The sequence below is a fragment of the Danio rerio genome, chromosome 9 (genome assembly GCF_049306965.1).
Source record: "Danio rerio strain Tuebingen ecotype United States chromosome 9, GRCz12tu, whole genome shotgun sequence".
Taxonomy (NCBI): Eukaryota; Metazoa; Chordata; class Actinopteri; order Cypriniformes; family Danionidae; genus Danio; species Danio rerio.
The window spans coordinates 4,689,640-4,707,500 of NC_133184.1; the positions used below are offsets into that span (position 1 = coordinate 4,689,640).

Sequence of the window (17,861 nt, forward strand, 5' to 3'; positions counted from 1 at the left end):
AAGAATTCGATATAATAGTGAAAGGGGAAAACATTTAGTTTGACTTATTTTCTCAAATGTTGCATGCCTGTAACTGTCAAATTGAAGGAATCTCAGAACAAAGCCTACAGAGTCCTATTGATTTCCTCCATGTTTTGCTGACAGGTAATTTAGAATATGGATGCCTCATTTTTGTAAACTTTGCATGACAGGCTGTCAATCTGATGACGTTTTCATACTCTTAAACATGGCACAGCACAAAACAAAGCGTGATTGGTTGGTTAACCTATCAGTCATCTAACATAGTGAGTGGTCCTTGACCATTCAAAGTGGCCAAAATTCCCAGACCTTTAGCCATCTTGTCTAGTTACGCAAGACTAGGGGTCCCCAGAGTGCGTCTGAAATCGCCTACTATTTAGTAGGTTCTGCATTTGAAATTGAATTTATTACTCAACCGTTTAAAAAGTATGTTCTATACCAGGGGTTTTCAAAGTTTGAGGCGCGCCTCCCCTGGGGGGCGCCAGAGCATGTCAGGGGAGGCGCGGGAAAAAATATAATATAATAAAAATATAATTATTAAGTTTAATTATTATATGTATTTTTTATTATATTTAAACAAAGCAAAAAAATAATACGTCAAATATAAGAAAACTTTTTTTTACCCAGAAGGCCATAGCTGTGAATTCTGCCTGCTAATACAATGGGTCGGTTGTATTCACGGAGGCTGCCGTCTAAACCAAAACAAACGAACGGCAGCTCCTCACGGAGACTGCCATCAAACTGAAAGCAAAAGTAAAATATATCCCGGCCCGGTCCTCTCTCGGCTTCCTCTGCCATCGTTCCTCCTTTTATCGTCCAGAGCTCCTTCCGTGGGATCCGAGGCAGGTGCGCACCGCAGGTGTATCCACTTAAGCGGTGGCCTCACTCCGTTCCCATGGCTCTCGGCCATGCCCCCTCGCCACAAAAGCCTTCAAGTTCAGGGCTTAAACCCAAAAGACGACGATATGATGATCAGTATTTGAGTATAGTATTTACGTGGACAGGACCAGCTGATGAACCACGACCTTTATGTGTGGTTTGTCAAAATATTTTGGCTAATGACAGCATGAGACCCACTAAACTTTGACTGGGATGGACAGTTCTTGAATCTGTTCTATTCATATTGAACCATCATCCTAGTTTTAAAAACGTTATATTAAAATACTTGTTATTACTCTGTAAATAATTACACTTTCATGCAAATGATGTTAAAAGTGAGTTAACAGTCTGACATCTGTCTGTGTCTTTATATATACTGTATATATATATATATATATATATATATATATATATATATATATATATATATATATATATATATATATATATATATATATATATATATATATATATATATATACACATGTGTGTGTGCGTGCGTGCGTGTTTGGGAGGAGGGGGGCGCCAATGGATAAGTTGTGTCAAAAGGGAGGCCCACTGTCTTACACTTTGAAAACCCCTGTTCTATACAGTATAAATGTGAGCTGTATAAAAATATCTTGGATGCACTACATCTTTGAGATTTGTAACTAACTAAAGATAATTTTTTTCATGGTCAAACATGACACACTGACTAAAATGCTAAAAGTGAAACCTTGTAACCCACACAATAGGAACATGTAAGCATTGAAATCCAGCAGTTTAACTTTCTCCATGTACCTCTGTTAGTTTGACTACATTGTAAATTGATTATGACAGGCTGCTATGCCAATTATTAATATTTGTTTGTGCACAAGAGGTTCACAAAATTAGTCAATATAATGTGGACTATAACTTCAGTTATAAAAATAAAAGTTAGCTGTAGCAAAAAAAAAGGCTCAGTGTGCTGCATGTCTAGTGCACTCAAAGTGTAGGAAGTCGAATTTGAACTGTAAGTTCTGCTTTGGTGCACACTGTTTGGTACACATGCTTTTTATCTTTGATACACAATTGAAGAGTTTAGATGCAAAAACCACTGAATGCCATCTGAGATTTTCTTCTAAAATGAGCATTTTTATCAGGCTCCTGTGTGTAGGTTCAGTTATTTCACTTTTACAGCAGAGCATAAGTCCTTCTCATGATCTTTAAAGTGAAATAACTCTACATAAAAAAAGGAGGCTGAGAAAAATGTTCATTTTCTATGGAAATTTCAGACTGCACAGAGGTTTTTTCATCTGAACTCTTCAATTATAATGTATAATATTGTATTTGTAGACTTAGTTTTTCCACAGTTCTTAACTACCACCAGATCTTACCAGTTTTCTGGACTATGATCATGCTCCATATGTATATATTTGTGATTATGTGAGATAAATGTCATGTCTGGATGTTTTTGGAGTGTGAGGAGCAGACTGTAATGAGGCACTGCAAACTAGAAGGCACAAGATGAGCCTCTACACCCCTCTTCTCGCACCCAGCTTTCCTCCTGTGCAGTGTAGGAGGGAAATTAGCGATTCACATACATTTTTCGTCACATACATCTTTTCTTAGATGCCAGCCATGATGCCACCAATGATGCCTGGAATGATGATGCCACCTCGTCTGCCAGCTGCATCAATCCAGCCTACAGGACCGGTAAACTACCCTGAATATCACACTAATCTAGCAGTGCGGGTTAAATATAGACCCTCACATGCTGTCAGCAGAGTCAAAATAACCCTAATGAGCAGACTGCAAAGTGGGAAAATGGACCAATTTAGGATCAACACCAATTCCCATAACGCTTGTCCATGTGATTCGAGTGATAGTAGCAGAACAGATCTGTTTAATCTGGAGTGTGGGGTATGTCTCCTTCCCCACATTAGCACACTTTGTGTCTGTTTATTTTAGGTTGAAATAGGGTGGGTGATTAATTGGGATGCACCGAAATGAAAAGTCTTAAACGAAACTAAAAAACCAAGGAAACCAAGGCCTAAAACCGAAACACATTTAATATAAATGCATCGATAATGTGCACACATTTTCATATAGTCAATCAAAGCCGACATTCTCACGTTCATTTCATCATTAGTAAATCCAAACATGAGCGATTCTGAGCGTGAAACCTGGCGTACGCAAAGTTTTGTACGTACTAGGGTTGGGCATCTAAGCTATAATGCCGATCCGATACGCATCTCGATACAAAGAATACGATCCGATATATTAGCGATACATTTGTGACATATTGCGATGCAACACGATACGATTCACACCCATATCACGATACGATGCGATATTTCAGCACTAACTAATTAGATCAAGTTTATGAGATGATGTGAAAGAGGATGCTGTGCCATTGAATGAGTTTGATTATTTATTAACCAAGCAAAACCAAGACTTTTTTACAAACTGGCTCTTCTCTCAGAGCCAGAGTGTCAGTTTACAGTAGAGGGCCATTTGAGAACATATAGCACATATTATTTAAGTATTTTCAAGATAAACAGAATGTATAAGTGCAATATATATTAAAAAAATATTTGCACTCTTTCAACATAAATAAATTTAGCATTGCACAACAAGAATTGTGATTTAACTTTTCAACTATGAAAACAAGTTTTACAAAGATATATTGTGCCACTGATTATTCAAAACTTAAGGTGGTGAACTAGCAGTGTTATGCTGCTTTGAAACATCACTGTCACTGTAAACAACAGGCTAATAAAAATATAACAAACCAGCAATCTTCTTGCTGTGAGGTGGTCAAACTACCCACTGTGCCACTGTGACACCCAATTATTTTTATCATTATTATTATTAATATTATTATTATTATAATTAAATAAAAATTAACAGGAGGAGGTGTTTAAAACCTTCGTTCTCCGTGACACTAGGCTGAATATCTTTGCAGATGAACAATGCAATAGCATTCGTTATTGGCGTAGAGCGAGCAGAACTGTTGCGCACGGAAAAAAAACTTTCAATGCTTTTCTCACCACTTTTGGAGCTGGTTGAAGCAGTGCGAAAGCCGGGGATGCAGAAACACTGGAAGATGCTTTCACAACAACACCGTGGCGCGGCTTCAAGTGAGATTTCAGATTAGTCGTACTGCCCGCGTATTTTACAGATGCGCGGCACATTTTGCAAATTGCATCTGTCCTGTCATGTCGTCCATCCTTAAATCCATAATGTTGCTTGCCATACTTTAGATTTAAAACTCAGTGGGGAATAAAATGTTTGTTTTGCTTCTCGCGCTTTCTGAGGGCGCACCACTAGCTTCATCCGCACACCTGATACACTGAGTTGTAGTGTGTACACATCCGCAAATCCGTTGCTAAGGCATACTTTATGTAGGTCGATTAAATTATGCGCCAACAACAGGTTGACAACACTTGTTAATAAATAAAAAATACATTCTATATGAAAAATATAAGCTGTATCTCGGAAAAATCGATGCATCTCGCAAAAACCGATGCATCTCGATTTGCTTCCAAAATTTCATTCATCCTCTGCTGCTCAACCGATGCACTCGCATGACCGCGTATCGATACATATCGGTTAATCTTCCCATCCCTAGTACGTACGCAGCATTGATACATGAGGCCCCAGGTCTCTAAATGCTATTTGCATTGAGTGTGAATGGTATCTGTCCCTATTTGTGCTTAATGTAAACAGCATCTACTTCAAAAAACGTGCTCTTTTAGTGTAGATGTGTTGCTGTCTTTTGAACATGCCTCCTTTATTCAATTGTAAATAAGATCTGCTTTTATTTAATCATCTATAATAAGCATCAAAGAGCCTGTCTTTCGTTAATCGTATTAAATACTGACAGCATCAGTGATAACTAGCACCTGGCTTTGAGCTGTAGATGAAGAAGTCTGATCAGGTGCTTTCTGGGACCTGTCAGTCAAACTATAGCGTTAGTCATGATGTCATTTTCTTTTCCTGTAATTTGTGGGAAGGACACTGCTAATGAAGTTAGCGCCGGTATCTTTAGATCTACACAGACTAGTTTAATTCCATCAATTTTGACAGGGCTTTTATTATGGGTTGCACAAAGGACATGTAAATCAGCATGTTTATTCTCTTGAAAGGTGTATGTTTTTGTATCAAAACGCTATTCTTTTCTTTTCCATTTCAGCCTGGTGTAAGTCCAGTGGAGGCTGCAGGTAATAAACAAGTTGTATTGGGTCATAATCATTTTGTTCATTTTGTTTTTTTCTAAATGTAATTAGTGTTTTTGCTCTATTTCAGCTCCGGCTGCTCCTGGAACAACCGTAAGAAAAACAGTCAAACACATTAATGTTAATATTGGATTGTTAGGATAGTGATTTAAATCAATTTCCTGTCTGATCATTTTACAAGCCGAATTTAGTGCTGTTAAAGGGATAGTTCACCCCAAGATGTCCATATTATTCTTATTCTATATATTAGGAAAAAACATATATAATGCAAGTTAATGGTTCTATCCCTTTTAAAGCATTAAAGGCAGAATACTTTTTTTACATAAGAGTATTATTTATTTCTTACTAGAGCACCACATCAACCGAGTCTTCACCTGATGAACAGCCAAAAAAGGCAAGTTTTTAAATATGATATATTAGTATTGTTATTTAAAGCTTGTGAGACGTATGATGTTTGGATACTAATAATAACTGGAGTCACATCTGTGGTGATGAAGGAATTTTAATGTAAATGTCACATGCAAATTAATATTGTCATTATATGCCTTATTGTTTCCCTGTCTCCTGTTTATTTATTTACCATGAAACACATTATATAGGTTGTACTTTTCAGATTCCGTTAGACTTTATAAAGACACAAAAACAGCAGTTCCTTATGACTCATCATTAGGGGTGTGACGAGGTCTCGTGAGACTCTGAGTTCAGACTGCATGATTTTCAAAGTCGTCGTGTCACAGATGTTTTCACACTGCATGACTTTCTGGGCTAGCGTTTGTCGCTGTTTACACTGCAACATGGATCGGCGACAGGGGCTTTCACATTGCATGACTTTAAAATAGTAAGAATCGCCGACAACTTCATCTAAACTTCGTCTTACAGCCAAAAACACGTAGTATATATTTTGTTATTAACTACATTACGAGAAAGAAGCCTTTAATGGGGTAGAAAATGTACATATTTGCTCACCTGGGTTTGAAGGGAATTAGTAATTTCTCCTCAACTTTCTTTTTTAACTTTCTGTCTGAAACGTCAAACAGATTTGTCAGTGATTTCTCTAAACCGGTCGGCGAGTCAAAATTAGGGCTAAAATCATGTAGTCTGACCTCAAATCTTGACGAGATTTCTCCTTGCGGTAAAGGATTGTCTCGTGAGTTCTGATGTTATTATTTAGCGTGAGAGTGAATTTAACCCTAAAGTTTGGAGACAGGATTGGATTCAAACTGCAAATCAAGTGCTTTGCATATACCTGGCAACCCCGGCTACTCATTGGCTTGGACAGGTGTGGCATAAACGCTTTTTAAACCTCAGTTTAAATGTTGCCACGTCCAAAAGCAAAGACTGCTACAACCACCATTACACAAATTAAACATGCGATGGAATAGCACTTTAGATATTCTTAAAGTCATAATTATTGTAACCACAAATCGGAGATGTGGAATATTCTTATTTTAATTACATTATCGAAGTCGCATTATTGAAGTCTGCATTATTCGCATCATTCTCTGTATCGACCGAGTCCGTAGAGCACACACATCTCCTCTGAGTGCGCACACGCATAGTGAACACTTGAATCCATACACCCTTCATCCTTTATGCCGTCTGGAAAAACAGAACATTTCTTTTCATTCGGTGTGTGGTATTAAACTCCATTAAAATAGCTCTCTCCTATCAGTCCTTACTTCGTAATCACATCCAGTAGCTCAGAGTTTGTCCAGTCAGATTATAGCTAAATATTTAGCAGCGTTTTTATGTCCTTTATAGCATAATTCACTAAAATAGAAGTAAAATATAATTTGTTACAAGTTTATTTTAAAAAGCCCCTAAATTATTAAATAAAAATCTATTTTCCATTTATATGAAATTTAATAGTAAATTTTCACAGTATTTCTGATAATATTTTTTCCCCCTGGAGAAAAGCAGTGTTTGATTTTTTTTTTTTTAAAAACCATTTTGAGGTCAAAATTATTCGCTCATTTTTTATTTCAACTGTCTACAGAACAAACCACTGTTATACAATAACTTGCCTAATTACCCTAGCCTGCCTAGTTAACCTAATTAACCTTTAAATGTCACTTTAAGCTGTACATGAGTGTCTTGAAAATTATCTAGTACTATAGTATTTACTGTCATCATGGCAAAGATAAAATAATTCAGTTATTAGAAATGAGTTATTAAAACTTTTATGTTTAGTTATGTGTTAAAACGCTTCTCCTTTAAACAGAAATTAAGGAAAAAAATAAACAGGAGGCTAATAATTCAGGGGGGCTATTATATATTATATAATATTTATATATAAACACTATTTTCCATTTGATATATTAGTAAAATGTTTTGCAGTGTTTGCATGCATTTTACAGCATAGAATTTATTAAATTTGAAGTATAATAACATTCATTACAAGTTGATTAAAAAAAATCATATAGTTTAGCATTTTGTGAATGAACTTTTTTAATTGAATAAAAGATATATTTCATCATTGAGGATTTCAAAAAATAGTATAAAAATCTTGTCATGAATCTTGTGTCTCATCTCTTGGAGTAAGCGTCTCGTCACACCCCTACTAGTGAGCTGTTAAACAGCAGTTCAGTGAGCAAATTCAGTGAGTTGTCAGTTTAGAGACCCGTTTATTTTGATTGGCTACATTATCTCATTGATTGAGTAGATTAGATTTAAAAAGGAAGCTTTCCTTTAACTTTGACATTTAAGGTTTTGTAACACTTTAAACCCATTGTGTCTTTATTGACATCGGGAGAACTTCAGTTATTATAATTCTGGTCCAAAGAGCAACCAGCACATACTCTTATGATTCTGGGATATTGATGGTTGTGCAGTAAATCTGTTGAAATATTTAGGGATGTGAAATTTAAGGATTTATCAATTTTAATTTTTAATTTAGTTAATCATTTAAAATTATTAAAATTTATCAATTTTAATTACTATTAACTATTTCTTTTTTTTACTTAAATGTCAGATATTCTTTAAATGAAAATGGTGTTTTGTCAAAAATATTCAAACTATCCTAAAGGATATCCTTTAATGAGAAGGAAAAGCACAATTGTTTTATTAGCAATTCGCTAATTAGCATTTCTGCAGAAAGAGAATGAAGCAATACATAAATGAATGATAAGCTAGCTTTTATTGTTGTTTTTTTCTGCAATTTTAACTAGTGGTTGCAGAATGCAGCTGATGAAATGACTGACATGGCTAGCCGCTTATGATGTAGTAAGAGACATGTTCATAATATCTCCTACAGAAGTCAGTGTGGACCGAGCACAAATCTCTGGATGGAAAAATATACTACTACAACACAGAGACCAAACAATCCACCTGGGAGAAACCAGATGAACTCAAATCACCCGCAGAGGTAAAAACAGGTCAACCCCTCATCATTACTTGCACAGTCATATTCTTTCATCTGCCAGTTACTGTTCATTCAGGAGGTCACGAGCTTTCATATTGTGCTTTATTTTAGATCTTTCAAAAAAGCCTCTTAATTTACATAGTGCTACTAGAACTACTCAAATAATTGTAGTTAATTGGTAGCAAGGATTTTAGAATTAAGGCTTGTTCATTCTCATTTCCAGAAATTTCATTCACACCAACTGCCAAGTGGATATTCTCAACGGAGAGAGACCTGATAGATTATTAATTAACATTTTCGAGTATTAGGGCCAGAGTTATTCACAGCTTGCACCTTTTTTTGGCATTAAAAACCTATTAAGACACACAAGGAACTATTGAAACCGGTGAAAAGGTTTGTAGAAAAGGATTTTAACAGATAACCTTACTTCATATACATTGGAAGGAGTTCCCAATATGCACAATTTAATAAAGAAATTAAATTAATCACATTTTTGTTTTTTAGACTTTAAAATTTGTTTGAACAATTTTAGCATAAAAGAAAATAAACGCACCACGAATAAATAAAATACCACAAATAATGAAATGTGGAACTGCTGTACAGGAGTTATGATTGTGGATCGTGAAATTTACCGGTTTTATTTTAGCGTTTTTATTTTTAAAGCATGACGGTAAAATAAGAATGCGGTTATGAATATATTAAAGCAGGGGTGTCTAAACTCGGTCCTGGAGAGTTTATCTCCAACTTGCTTCAACACACCTGCTAGGAAGTTTCTAGTATATCTTGTAAGAGGTTGATTAGCTGGTTCAAAACCGAAGGTAGAGATAAGGGGAAGGGCTAATGGGTAGAATTGGGATTGGGCTGAAGTCTATTGACCTTATTCTAAAATGCGGAAGTGCGCCTGTTTTCGCGATTGTCTTAGAACTTCCGATTCAGTCGCCTATGGGAGAAATGACAAGGAATAATAAACGGCAGAAAATGGCCAAACTACTTGCTCAACAAACAAATGTTTGCATGACTACGCAGACCAAGTAGCATAATATAATAAGAAAATATTAAATTGCAACATCAAGCAGCGTAACAAGCAGTTGTTAACGTCAAAAAATGAATGGAAGTGAATGTGACCGGAAGTCGCGAGACAAAAAGATTCTAATGGCAGCGCCCGCTCGACAGCTGAGAATAAGGTGAATTGGGTGAAAGGTCCACTACTGTATTGTGCTGTAAGTACTACTAGAGCTTTGTTCGACTGAAAGTGCAATTTAAAAGCTCAACTAGTTTAATTAGCTTAACTAGGTACGTTAGTTGAATTGGGCAGCTCTTTGGATAAATGGATTATTCTGTAGGAGGCTAATAATATTGTTTTTCAATCAAGTTAAAAACATATATAGTCTGACCTTGAGGCCTATTGAGAGCTGTTATGTGTTTTTATTTCATTGCTCTTATTGTCTGGTTTTATACTCTTGAGCAGAGGTCACCAAACTTGTTCCTGGAGGGTCGGTGTCCTGCAGATTTTTGCTCCAACCCTAATCAAACACATCTGAACAAGCTAATCAAGGTCTTACTAGGTATACTTGAAACATCCAGGCAGGTGTGTTGAGGCAAGTTGGAGCTAAACCCTGCAGGGACACCGGCCCTCCAGGACCGAGATTGGTGACCCCTGCTCTTAAGTGTCTATCTAATATTGCTCATTGTTTTATGCACAACACTTAGATAAGCACTTAATGTTTAAAAAAAAATCAAAACAGTCTTTTTTATGTAAATACTGCTTTTAGTCCTGCCAAGTAAAAGCAATTATACTTTCTCCAGAAGATGAATATAAAATGAGGCACTGTAAACATTCTCTTGTTTTGTTTTTTGCACTTGGGAAATATTTGAAAAATAATCTATTAAAATTTGACCTTCTACTGTTTAATATCTTTACAAATTTAGCATTTGATGGTCGTGACAGTTGCTGGTGTGAGATTTTTTCCAGCTAGCTGTGCCTGTGTCAGTAGATTATCTGCTTGTAATTATCATCAGCTCTGCTTGTTTGTGACTCTACACTAATTTGTGCTGCTCTTGTTAGATTGTGTTGGTCCTTATGGAAATAAGCCAGCTTCATCAGTCGTCCTAAAGGAATAGTTCACCCAAAAATGAACGTTTGCTCGGCCTAAAGTGATTTAAAATCTTTGAGTTTTTTTCTTTTTATCTAGGAGATACTTTTACGAGAGCTGAAAACCTGTAACCACTGACTTCAATTGTAGGAAAACAAATACAATGAAAGACAATGGTTACAGGTTTTCAGCTTTATTTAAAATATTTTTTGTGTTCACTAGAAAAGAGAAAGACAAACATGTTTTGCCCAAGTGAAGGCAGAGTCAATTTTATAGACTCAAATGTATTTGAATGACACAATTTTCTCATTTGTTTTGAATTCTTGTGCTTATTTTGTAGCAAATGTTGTCAAAATGCCCATGGAAAGAGTATAAGTCAGACACCGGAAAGCCCTATTACTATAACTCCCAGACCAAAGAGTCTCGCTGGACTAAACCCAAAGAACTGGAGGACCTGGAAGGTCAGTAGGCAAAATGAATATAATGTTGTTGTCGTCTCTCAAATTAAGAATTGAAAATTGTTTATCTTTTTTTCTCCTTCTTTTCTTCAGCGATGATAAAGGCAGAGGAAAATGGGTGAGTTTCTGCTTTTACTAAACCATAAAAACGTAGTTCACCCAAAAAATGTTAAATATCATCGCAGAATTTATTTAGTGTAATGTTCATCCAAATCCATTTTGTTTATCTTTAAAAAAAAACTTTAAAAAGAAAAAATTTTAATATCCATCCATCATTTTTGTTTGAATTAAGGCCAAAGTTCTTTTGTCGTGCCAATAAAGAATTCTTTATTTAATTGATTACAGTGTTTTGTTATATACACTCACTGGCCATTTTATTAGGTACACCTTACTAGTAACGGGTTGAACCCCTTTTTGCCTTCAGAACTGCCTTAATGCTTCATGGCATAGATTAAACAAGGTACTGGAAATATTCCTCAGAGATTTTGACATGATAGCATCACAGTTGCTGCACATTTGTCAGCTGCACATCTGTGATGCGAATCTAATATACCACCACATTCCAAAGGTGCTCTACTGGATTGAGCTCTGCTGACTGTGGAGGCCATTTGAGTACAGTGAACTCATTGTCATGTTCAAGAAACCAGTGTCAGATAATTCACACTTTATGACATGGTGTGTTACTCTGCTGGAAGTAGCTATCAGAAAATGGGTACACTGTGGTCATAAGGGGATGGACATGGTCAGTAACAATTCTCAGATTGGTTGTTGCGTTGACACGATGCTCAAGTAGTACTAATGGGCCCAAAGTGTTCCAAGAAAATATCCCCCACACTATTACACCACCACTAGCCAGAACATTTGACAAAAGGCAGGATGGGTCTATGCTTTCATGCTGTTGATGCCAAATTCTGACCCGGCTGTTTGGCTGGATAAGCTGTTTTGCACAGTGCAGTATGACCACTTTCTCAAACTCCCTCAGATCACTTTGTTTTCACTGTAAACTAATAAAACATGTTTAAAGCTGCATATAATGTTGTTTAAAAAGCAAAAGAAGAGTTGCTTTTTGCATTAAAGCAGCTTTAAGGGAGGACTTTTTAACATCGGAAGCTGTTGGAAAAAATTATCAAGAACCCATAATGCCATTCAAAAGCAAAAATAAGGAAAAAAAAAATCTAAATACAGAAACAAAATACAGAAAACTGACAGTATGGCAAAAAAAATGGTAGAATTTGCATAGTGCTCCATTTAAAAATATGGTTAAAATCAGCATTCATTACAGGTCATGGAAATCAGCCTTTTTCAAAAATTTTTATTCAGTGACAGTCAGAGAAAAGTCTGGAAATTTTGATATTTTCTTCAAATATGGTTAAAGCAGTCTACTCTCTTTCTGGATCTGTTTGTTTCTGATCATTCGGAACTAATCTCTGTGTGTCTGTTCCAGGACGGCTGATGTTGTGGCTCCTGGCACCACCCCTGCTCTCACAGCTCAGAATGAGTCTTCTGTTACTGTGGCGCCGGTTGCTGAGACGGAGGCTACCATGGCGACGGGCACCATCGAGGAACAGCCTTCTCACGTGCCTGCGCAGGTTGCTGAGGTCAGCAGTGATGTCGCTGTGAACTCCACTGAGGAAACGCCCAGCGTGGAGACCCAGCCTAGGTGATGAATGCACATATATTTGATACCAAGAAATGAACTTCACAAAGGATCATTATTCTGAATCATTCCATATTAGGCTAAAATGATTGTTTATTTAAATGAGGAAGATGTTATTTTCCTTATTTGTGACACTGTTTCTGAATACAATTAAAAGGGATGGTTTTTCTCACGCTCGTATGTTTTCAAACATATTTTTTCTGTTGAAATCACAAGAAGATATTTTGAAGAAAGCTGGAAAGTTGGAAAAACAAGTGCTATGAAAATCAATAGCTGCGTTTCCACTGTCATGCCTAAAGTGAGCAAGCCAGGGCCAGTTGCGTTTCCATCCAAAAATGCGAATAAACTTTATGCGCAACACTGGATTATCGCATAAAAGTTGTGCGAATGAAGCATCGTTTCCATCCAACGAGTCAAAGCGAACAAAATCGTCACTTCCTGATTAACCAAATATCAACAGTAAAAACTGCTTGAAATAATGCAAAAACAACCAATTTACACTTTTTAGTGAAATATAGGTGTTCTAATAGTGTTTTTAGCAGTGTGGGACACATACGACTGTCAACAGCTCAAAAAATGTGTTTTGGTGTTTCGTGACCCTTTAATGTAGTCGAACATCTTTCACTTAATCTAATCATATCCCACTGGATGAAATGCTTGAATATTTGATGCTACAAATTGACTCACTAAGTCACATGACGCTTTTTGAAATGTTTTGTGGCATAAAAGACCAAATGCTAATTTCCATTTGAAAAGATAATTGTGTTGAGGGTATTCATTCATGGGTTCATTTCTATTGCAGCAATGACGTTTCAAAGGAGGAGAGACCTGAGCTGGTGAAGAAAGTTTACAAGTGGAATACAAAAGAGGAGGCGAAGCAGGCCTTTAAAGAACTCCTGAAAGAAAAGGTATTTTTTTTCCTTCTCTCCCCTGTGAAGTGAGGAGGGAGGTGTTGATATTCCGGCTGGGTCTTTCTAAATTTAGTGTGTTTTAATTTGGCACACAAAGTGCTCCTGTGAGAGCCACGGCTGTTTAATTGCTGTGAGTGTGATTAGACTGAAGTGAGTGAAACAGAAGACTGTGGAATCGCACGCTTCACAGACCCCTCACAGCCTTCCAGAAAGACACGCTCATTACGGATAACGAACTTTCTGATTCATGATGTCAACATGGAAATTTACCTCTGCGAGCCTTTTTATCACACTTTTTTCTGTTTTCATTCTTCTGCTTTTCTCTCCTCTCTGTGGATCTACATTTATGTTTTGTAATAAGCTTTTAAATATCAACAATAGCTATTTATTAATGCTATTAGACATCTCACCTTTCATTTCAATACATGCAGCCTAGAGCTGCACAATTAATCGTTAAAAGATCGCGATCTCGATTCGACCCCCTAGACTATCTTAATCCAGTATTTCTACGATTCTGTCAATCATATTTTCAAGTTCAGGAGAGAAGAAAAGGCGGCTGCACGAGTCTTTTCACTGTTTCACACACGTTGCTCAGTGACATTGACACCTCCAAATGATGTTGAATGAGTCACATACTGAATTTATAAGGTATAATTCACCTAAAAATGTAATTTTTGTCTTAATATAATGATGCTTTCGCAATCAGGAAATTACACGTGACGTGTGCTGCTGACCGTGAGCTGTTATCACAAAGAGGGCGCACACTCTACTTAATGATAGACGCGCGCTCTACTTAATGATAGACGCGCGCGTCTACTTTAGTGAACAGAACCTGCATATGTTGCGAGTAACGGGTAATACACTTGCAAATAATATTCAGTTTTTGGCACAGAGTGATCGGTTGGGAGCCGCGCGCGAAGTATGAACAAGCACTTAGCAGTCAGAATGAAACTGAAAGTGTGCACTTCATTTAAATGATCATATCGCATTTAAGAGTTATGATTACGACAAGCATTTGATATGTTTTTTTCTTTCATAGCGAACCCACAGTTGTGCATGAAAATAAAGGTTTACAATGTCAGTATAACTACTCTAGCCTATATATTGTTGAATATAATCTGATAATGGCAAATGTCTGATTTTACCAGTGAATAAATTTGTCTAATGTGACAGATTGCAAGCATATATCTCAAACATAATAATTCAACATCAGAATTATTATAAGTAGAATAGAATTATTTATAGAAACCAGTAGACCTACACATAATATTATTATCGATGTTGTGCCATATGTTTGTTTTTACCATACCTTTATTTTACATCTACAGAATCGTGAGAAAATCATGATCTTTATTTTAAGCAAAAAAAAAATCGTGATTCTCATTTTAGCCAGAATCGTGCAGCTCTAATGCAGCCATGAACATAATCAAGACGCTTAATTGTTCTTTATGAAATCTAAATGATTTATTAGCATAAACAGCCCTGAGTGAGCCTATTCTGCTCTGGGAGTGGGAGTGTTGAACTGGAACTTGAAATGTTTGAAGTGGCCTTTGTTATTAAAGTCGAGTTGACGTCAACGCATTTTGCAACATGCCACAATTTGCAGTTGATTTGCAGGAAACATGTGTTTACATGCTGTTTGACAGCACACACTGCAAAACAATGCAACAGTCAAAAAGGCCAAAGATAAATCTTCATTCATTCTGGACCACCCCTTTACCATGTAAATCATTCGCGCTTGACGCTTCATCCTCATCTGGTGTGAACGCAGCATTAGAGTGAAACTGATTTTCGTTCAAACTAATTGATGCAAACTACACATGGTTAATGGACAATTTATTTATCGCCCAGCCATGATAAAAATGCACTTTATTCTTCCCAATCAAAATATTTCTTCCAACCCTGTGTTGTGTTTTTTGTAACTTTTCTTGTTTTTCCCTCTTTGTGGCCTACAGGGCGTTTCTTCCAATGCATCATGGGAGCAGGCAATGAAGCTGATAATTAATGACCCTCGTTACAGGTATCCAAATACTGCACAGCATTATTGGCATTTATTAGCGTTTACATCCTGCGCCGTTAAACAAATTTGTGCGATTCTTCACTGACGTCCCTTTCTCTGTGTGTGTGCAGTGCTCTGCCAAAGCTCAGTGAGAAGAAACAGGCGTTCAATGCTTATAAAGTCCAGACAGAGAAAGAGGAAAAGGAAGAAGCCAGAATAAAATACAAGGAGTCTAAAGAGACTTTCCAACGCTTCCTGGAGAACCACGAGAAGATGACGTCAACCACACGATACAAGTGAGTGTATATACATTATATACATGTAACTTTATATACAACTGTCTGAATAATGGACACTGTAAGATTTGGTAATGTTAAAGTCTCTTGTCACCACATTTAATCCAAATACAAAAAAAAAAAAAGAAAGACATTAAGACATTAACTTGCCATTACTATATATAAAAATTAAAGAGCCCCTGTTATGTTTTTTTTTTTTTTGTTTGTTTTTTAAATGACCTTCTATGTAGTGTGTAAAACAGCTCTGAGTGTTGTGAAATATCCAGCTAAGGCTCAAATCTGAATGTGCACAGTGTTTAAAACTATTGATTCATCTATAAAAGAGTTGACTCATAGTGCTTTAAATTAATCGTCTTGATAACGAGTCTTTAGGCGTTTTGACTGAACTTAAGCCCAGCCAATTTGTTGCGCTCGCAAACACGGGAAAATTTAACCCCCTGGCCCACAAACACTGCAGCAGATCCTGGTTGAATCAAGTCATGAAGACGCTGTGCTCAGCTTGATATTATTGGAAGTATGAGAGGAAAGTTAGTGTTATTTTCTATACACAAAGATGAAACTGTGAAGAGTCAGTGATTGGAAGTTTATTTTTGCAAAAATACCTCAGCATCATAGCCCGAGCTGTGTGCTGTGTTCCCGTCATTTTTCTGACCAGTGCTACAGCAATCTACACCCTTACAAAGGGGTATTCAACAGCCGTTTGTTAAAGGAAGGATCAGAAAAGACTATTGATGTGTGGGACTTTGGGCATTGGAGCTTGACAGGAACTTTACAGTACACAGTTCATAGATCAGTTTCGATTAAAAGCGATTAAAATGGCTGCCTCCTTGTTTTCTCTAGCTTGCAAATTATGTATTTAATTGTGTTTTGTTACTTGTAACTGCGCGTGCTGTATCAGGTTAACTCTTTATATTCTCATATCGCGTCTAATGCCACATTGAAAACGTGCCACGTGCCTCTTTGTTTACTGATTTAAATGCGTTTGTGAGCTCGCGTTCCATTGCCGTTTGTCATTGCTATGGCCATCATCAGCTGTTCCTACACATGTGAAGCGGTCAATTTTCAAATAGTTTAGCTTTGGGCATTGTGTTGATTATTGCTGAATATGTGTCACTGTTTTTACTTAGCATTATGCTAGTGTTCAACTGCACTGCTTTAATGCACTTTTACATCGGGCTCGCACACATACCTGCCAACATTTGTCCCTGAAAATCCGGGAGACCGGGGGGGTTAGGTTTGGCGGTTAAGTGTCTGAATAACACTGAGATCAGTGTACTGTGGTGTTAGTAACTACTATGAAGCGTGTTTCGGGCGGCCGCTGCGATCGGATCTGGGATGATTGAAATTACGGGAGTTTTCCAGGAGAAATAACAAAATAGGAGGGTGGCGGAAGATAGGTCTGAAATATGGAAGACTCCTGGGAAAAACAGGACTGTTGGCAGGTATGCTCACACACATACTATGCACTTTGACTACTTCAATATTGTTGATAAGCCGTGGTGGCATTTCTCTAAACGATGTTGACCAATCGCAAGAGACTGTCATCGGTCCAATCAGCGCAGATTAGGTTTGCTCTAAGGAGATAAATAGGTAAAAATAGGGATATTTAGGGATAATTAGGTAAAAATAAATGCATAGTATAAGACAATGAAAGTATTTTTTGACCTTGTATGCATATCAGCCTGTTGTTGGAGTCCATTACAACCAAAATATTACCCTGTTTAATGCATAATAGGGGCTCTTTAAGAAATGGGTGAGTAGAAGATTCTTCTTTCAAGCATAATGACAAGTGTTAATGTGTCCTAATGTGTGACTTGAAGTGTATCCCATGAAGAAAAAAAAAAAACACTCAAACCTTAAGCCATAAATCCTCTATAATAATGCATTACAACACCATACAAGCTACATTGCAATGCCCTGGTAACGATCCACATCCTAATAAAGTGATTTCTATGCTGAAGCGCCACTCTGATTGATTAAAAATCTATTA

The 17,861-nt window shown here is 36.8% G+C and overlaps 1 protein-coding gene across 2 annotated transcripts in view; it reads left to right on the forward strand.

Moving 5' to 3' along the window:
• Positions 1–17,861, forward strand: part of prpf40a (PRP40 pre-mRNA processing factor 40 homolog A) — a 47,550-nt gene that overhangs the window by 6,532 nt on the left and 23,157 nt on the right. For both annotated transcript variants that reach the window (XR_012384859.1, NM_198356.1), the window contains 11 exon segments: positions 2,488–2,571; positions 5,054–5,081; positions 5,167–5,189; positions 5,446–5,490; positions 8,350–8,460; positions 10,891–11,011; positions 11,102–11,126; positions 12,453–12,668; positions 13,468–13,573; positions 15,532–15,596; positions 15,707–15,871. Coding sequence is in view for 1 of the 2 variants with exons in the window: in NM_198356.1 (NP_938170.1) it covers positions 2,488–2,571; positions 5,054–5,081; positions 5,167–5,189; positions 5,446–5,490; positions 8,350–8,460; positions 10,891–11,011; positions 11,102–11,126; positions 12,453–12,668; positions 13,468–13,573; positions 15,532–15,596; positions 15,707–15,871 (989 nt within the window). In the remaining variant the exon portion in view is untranslated.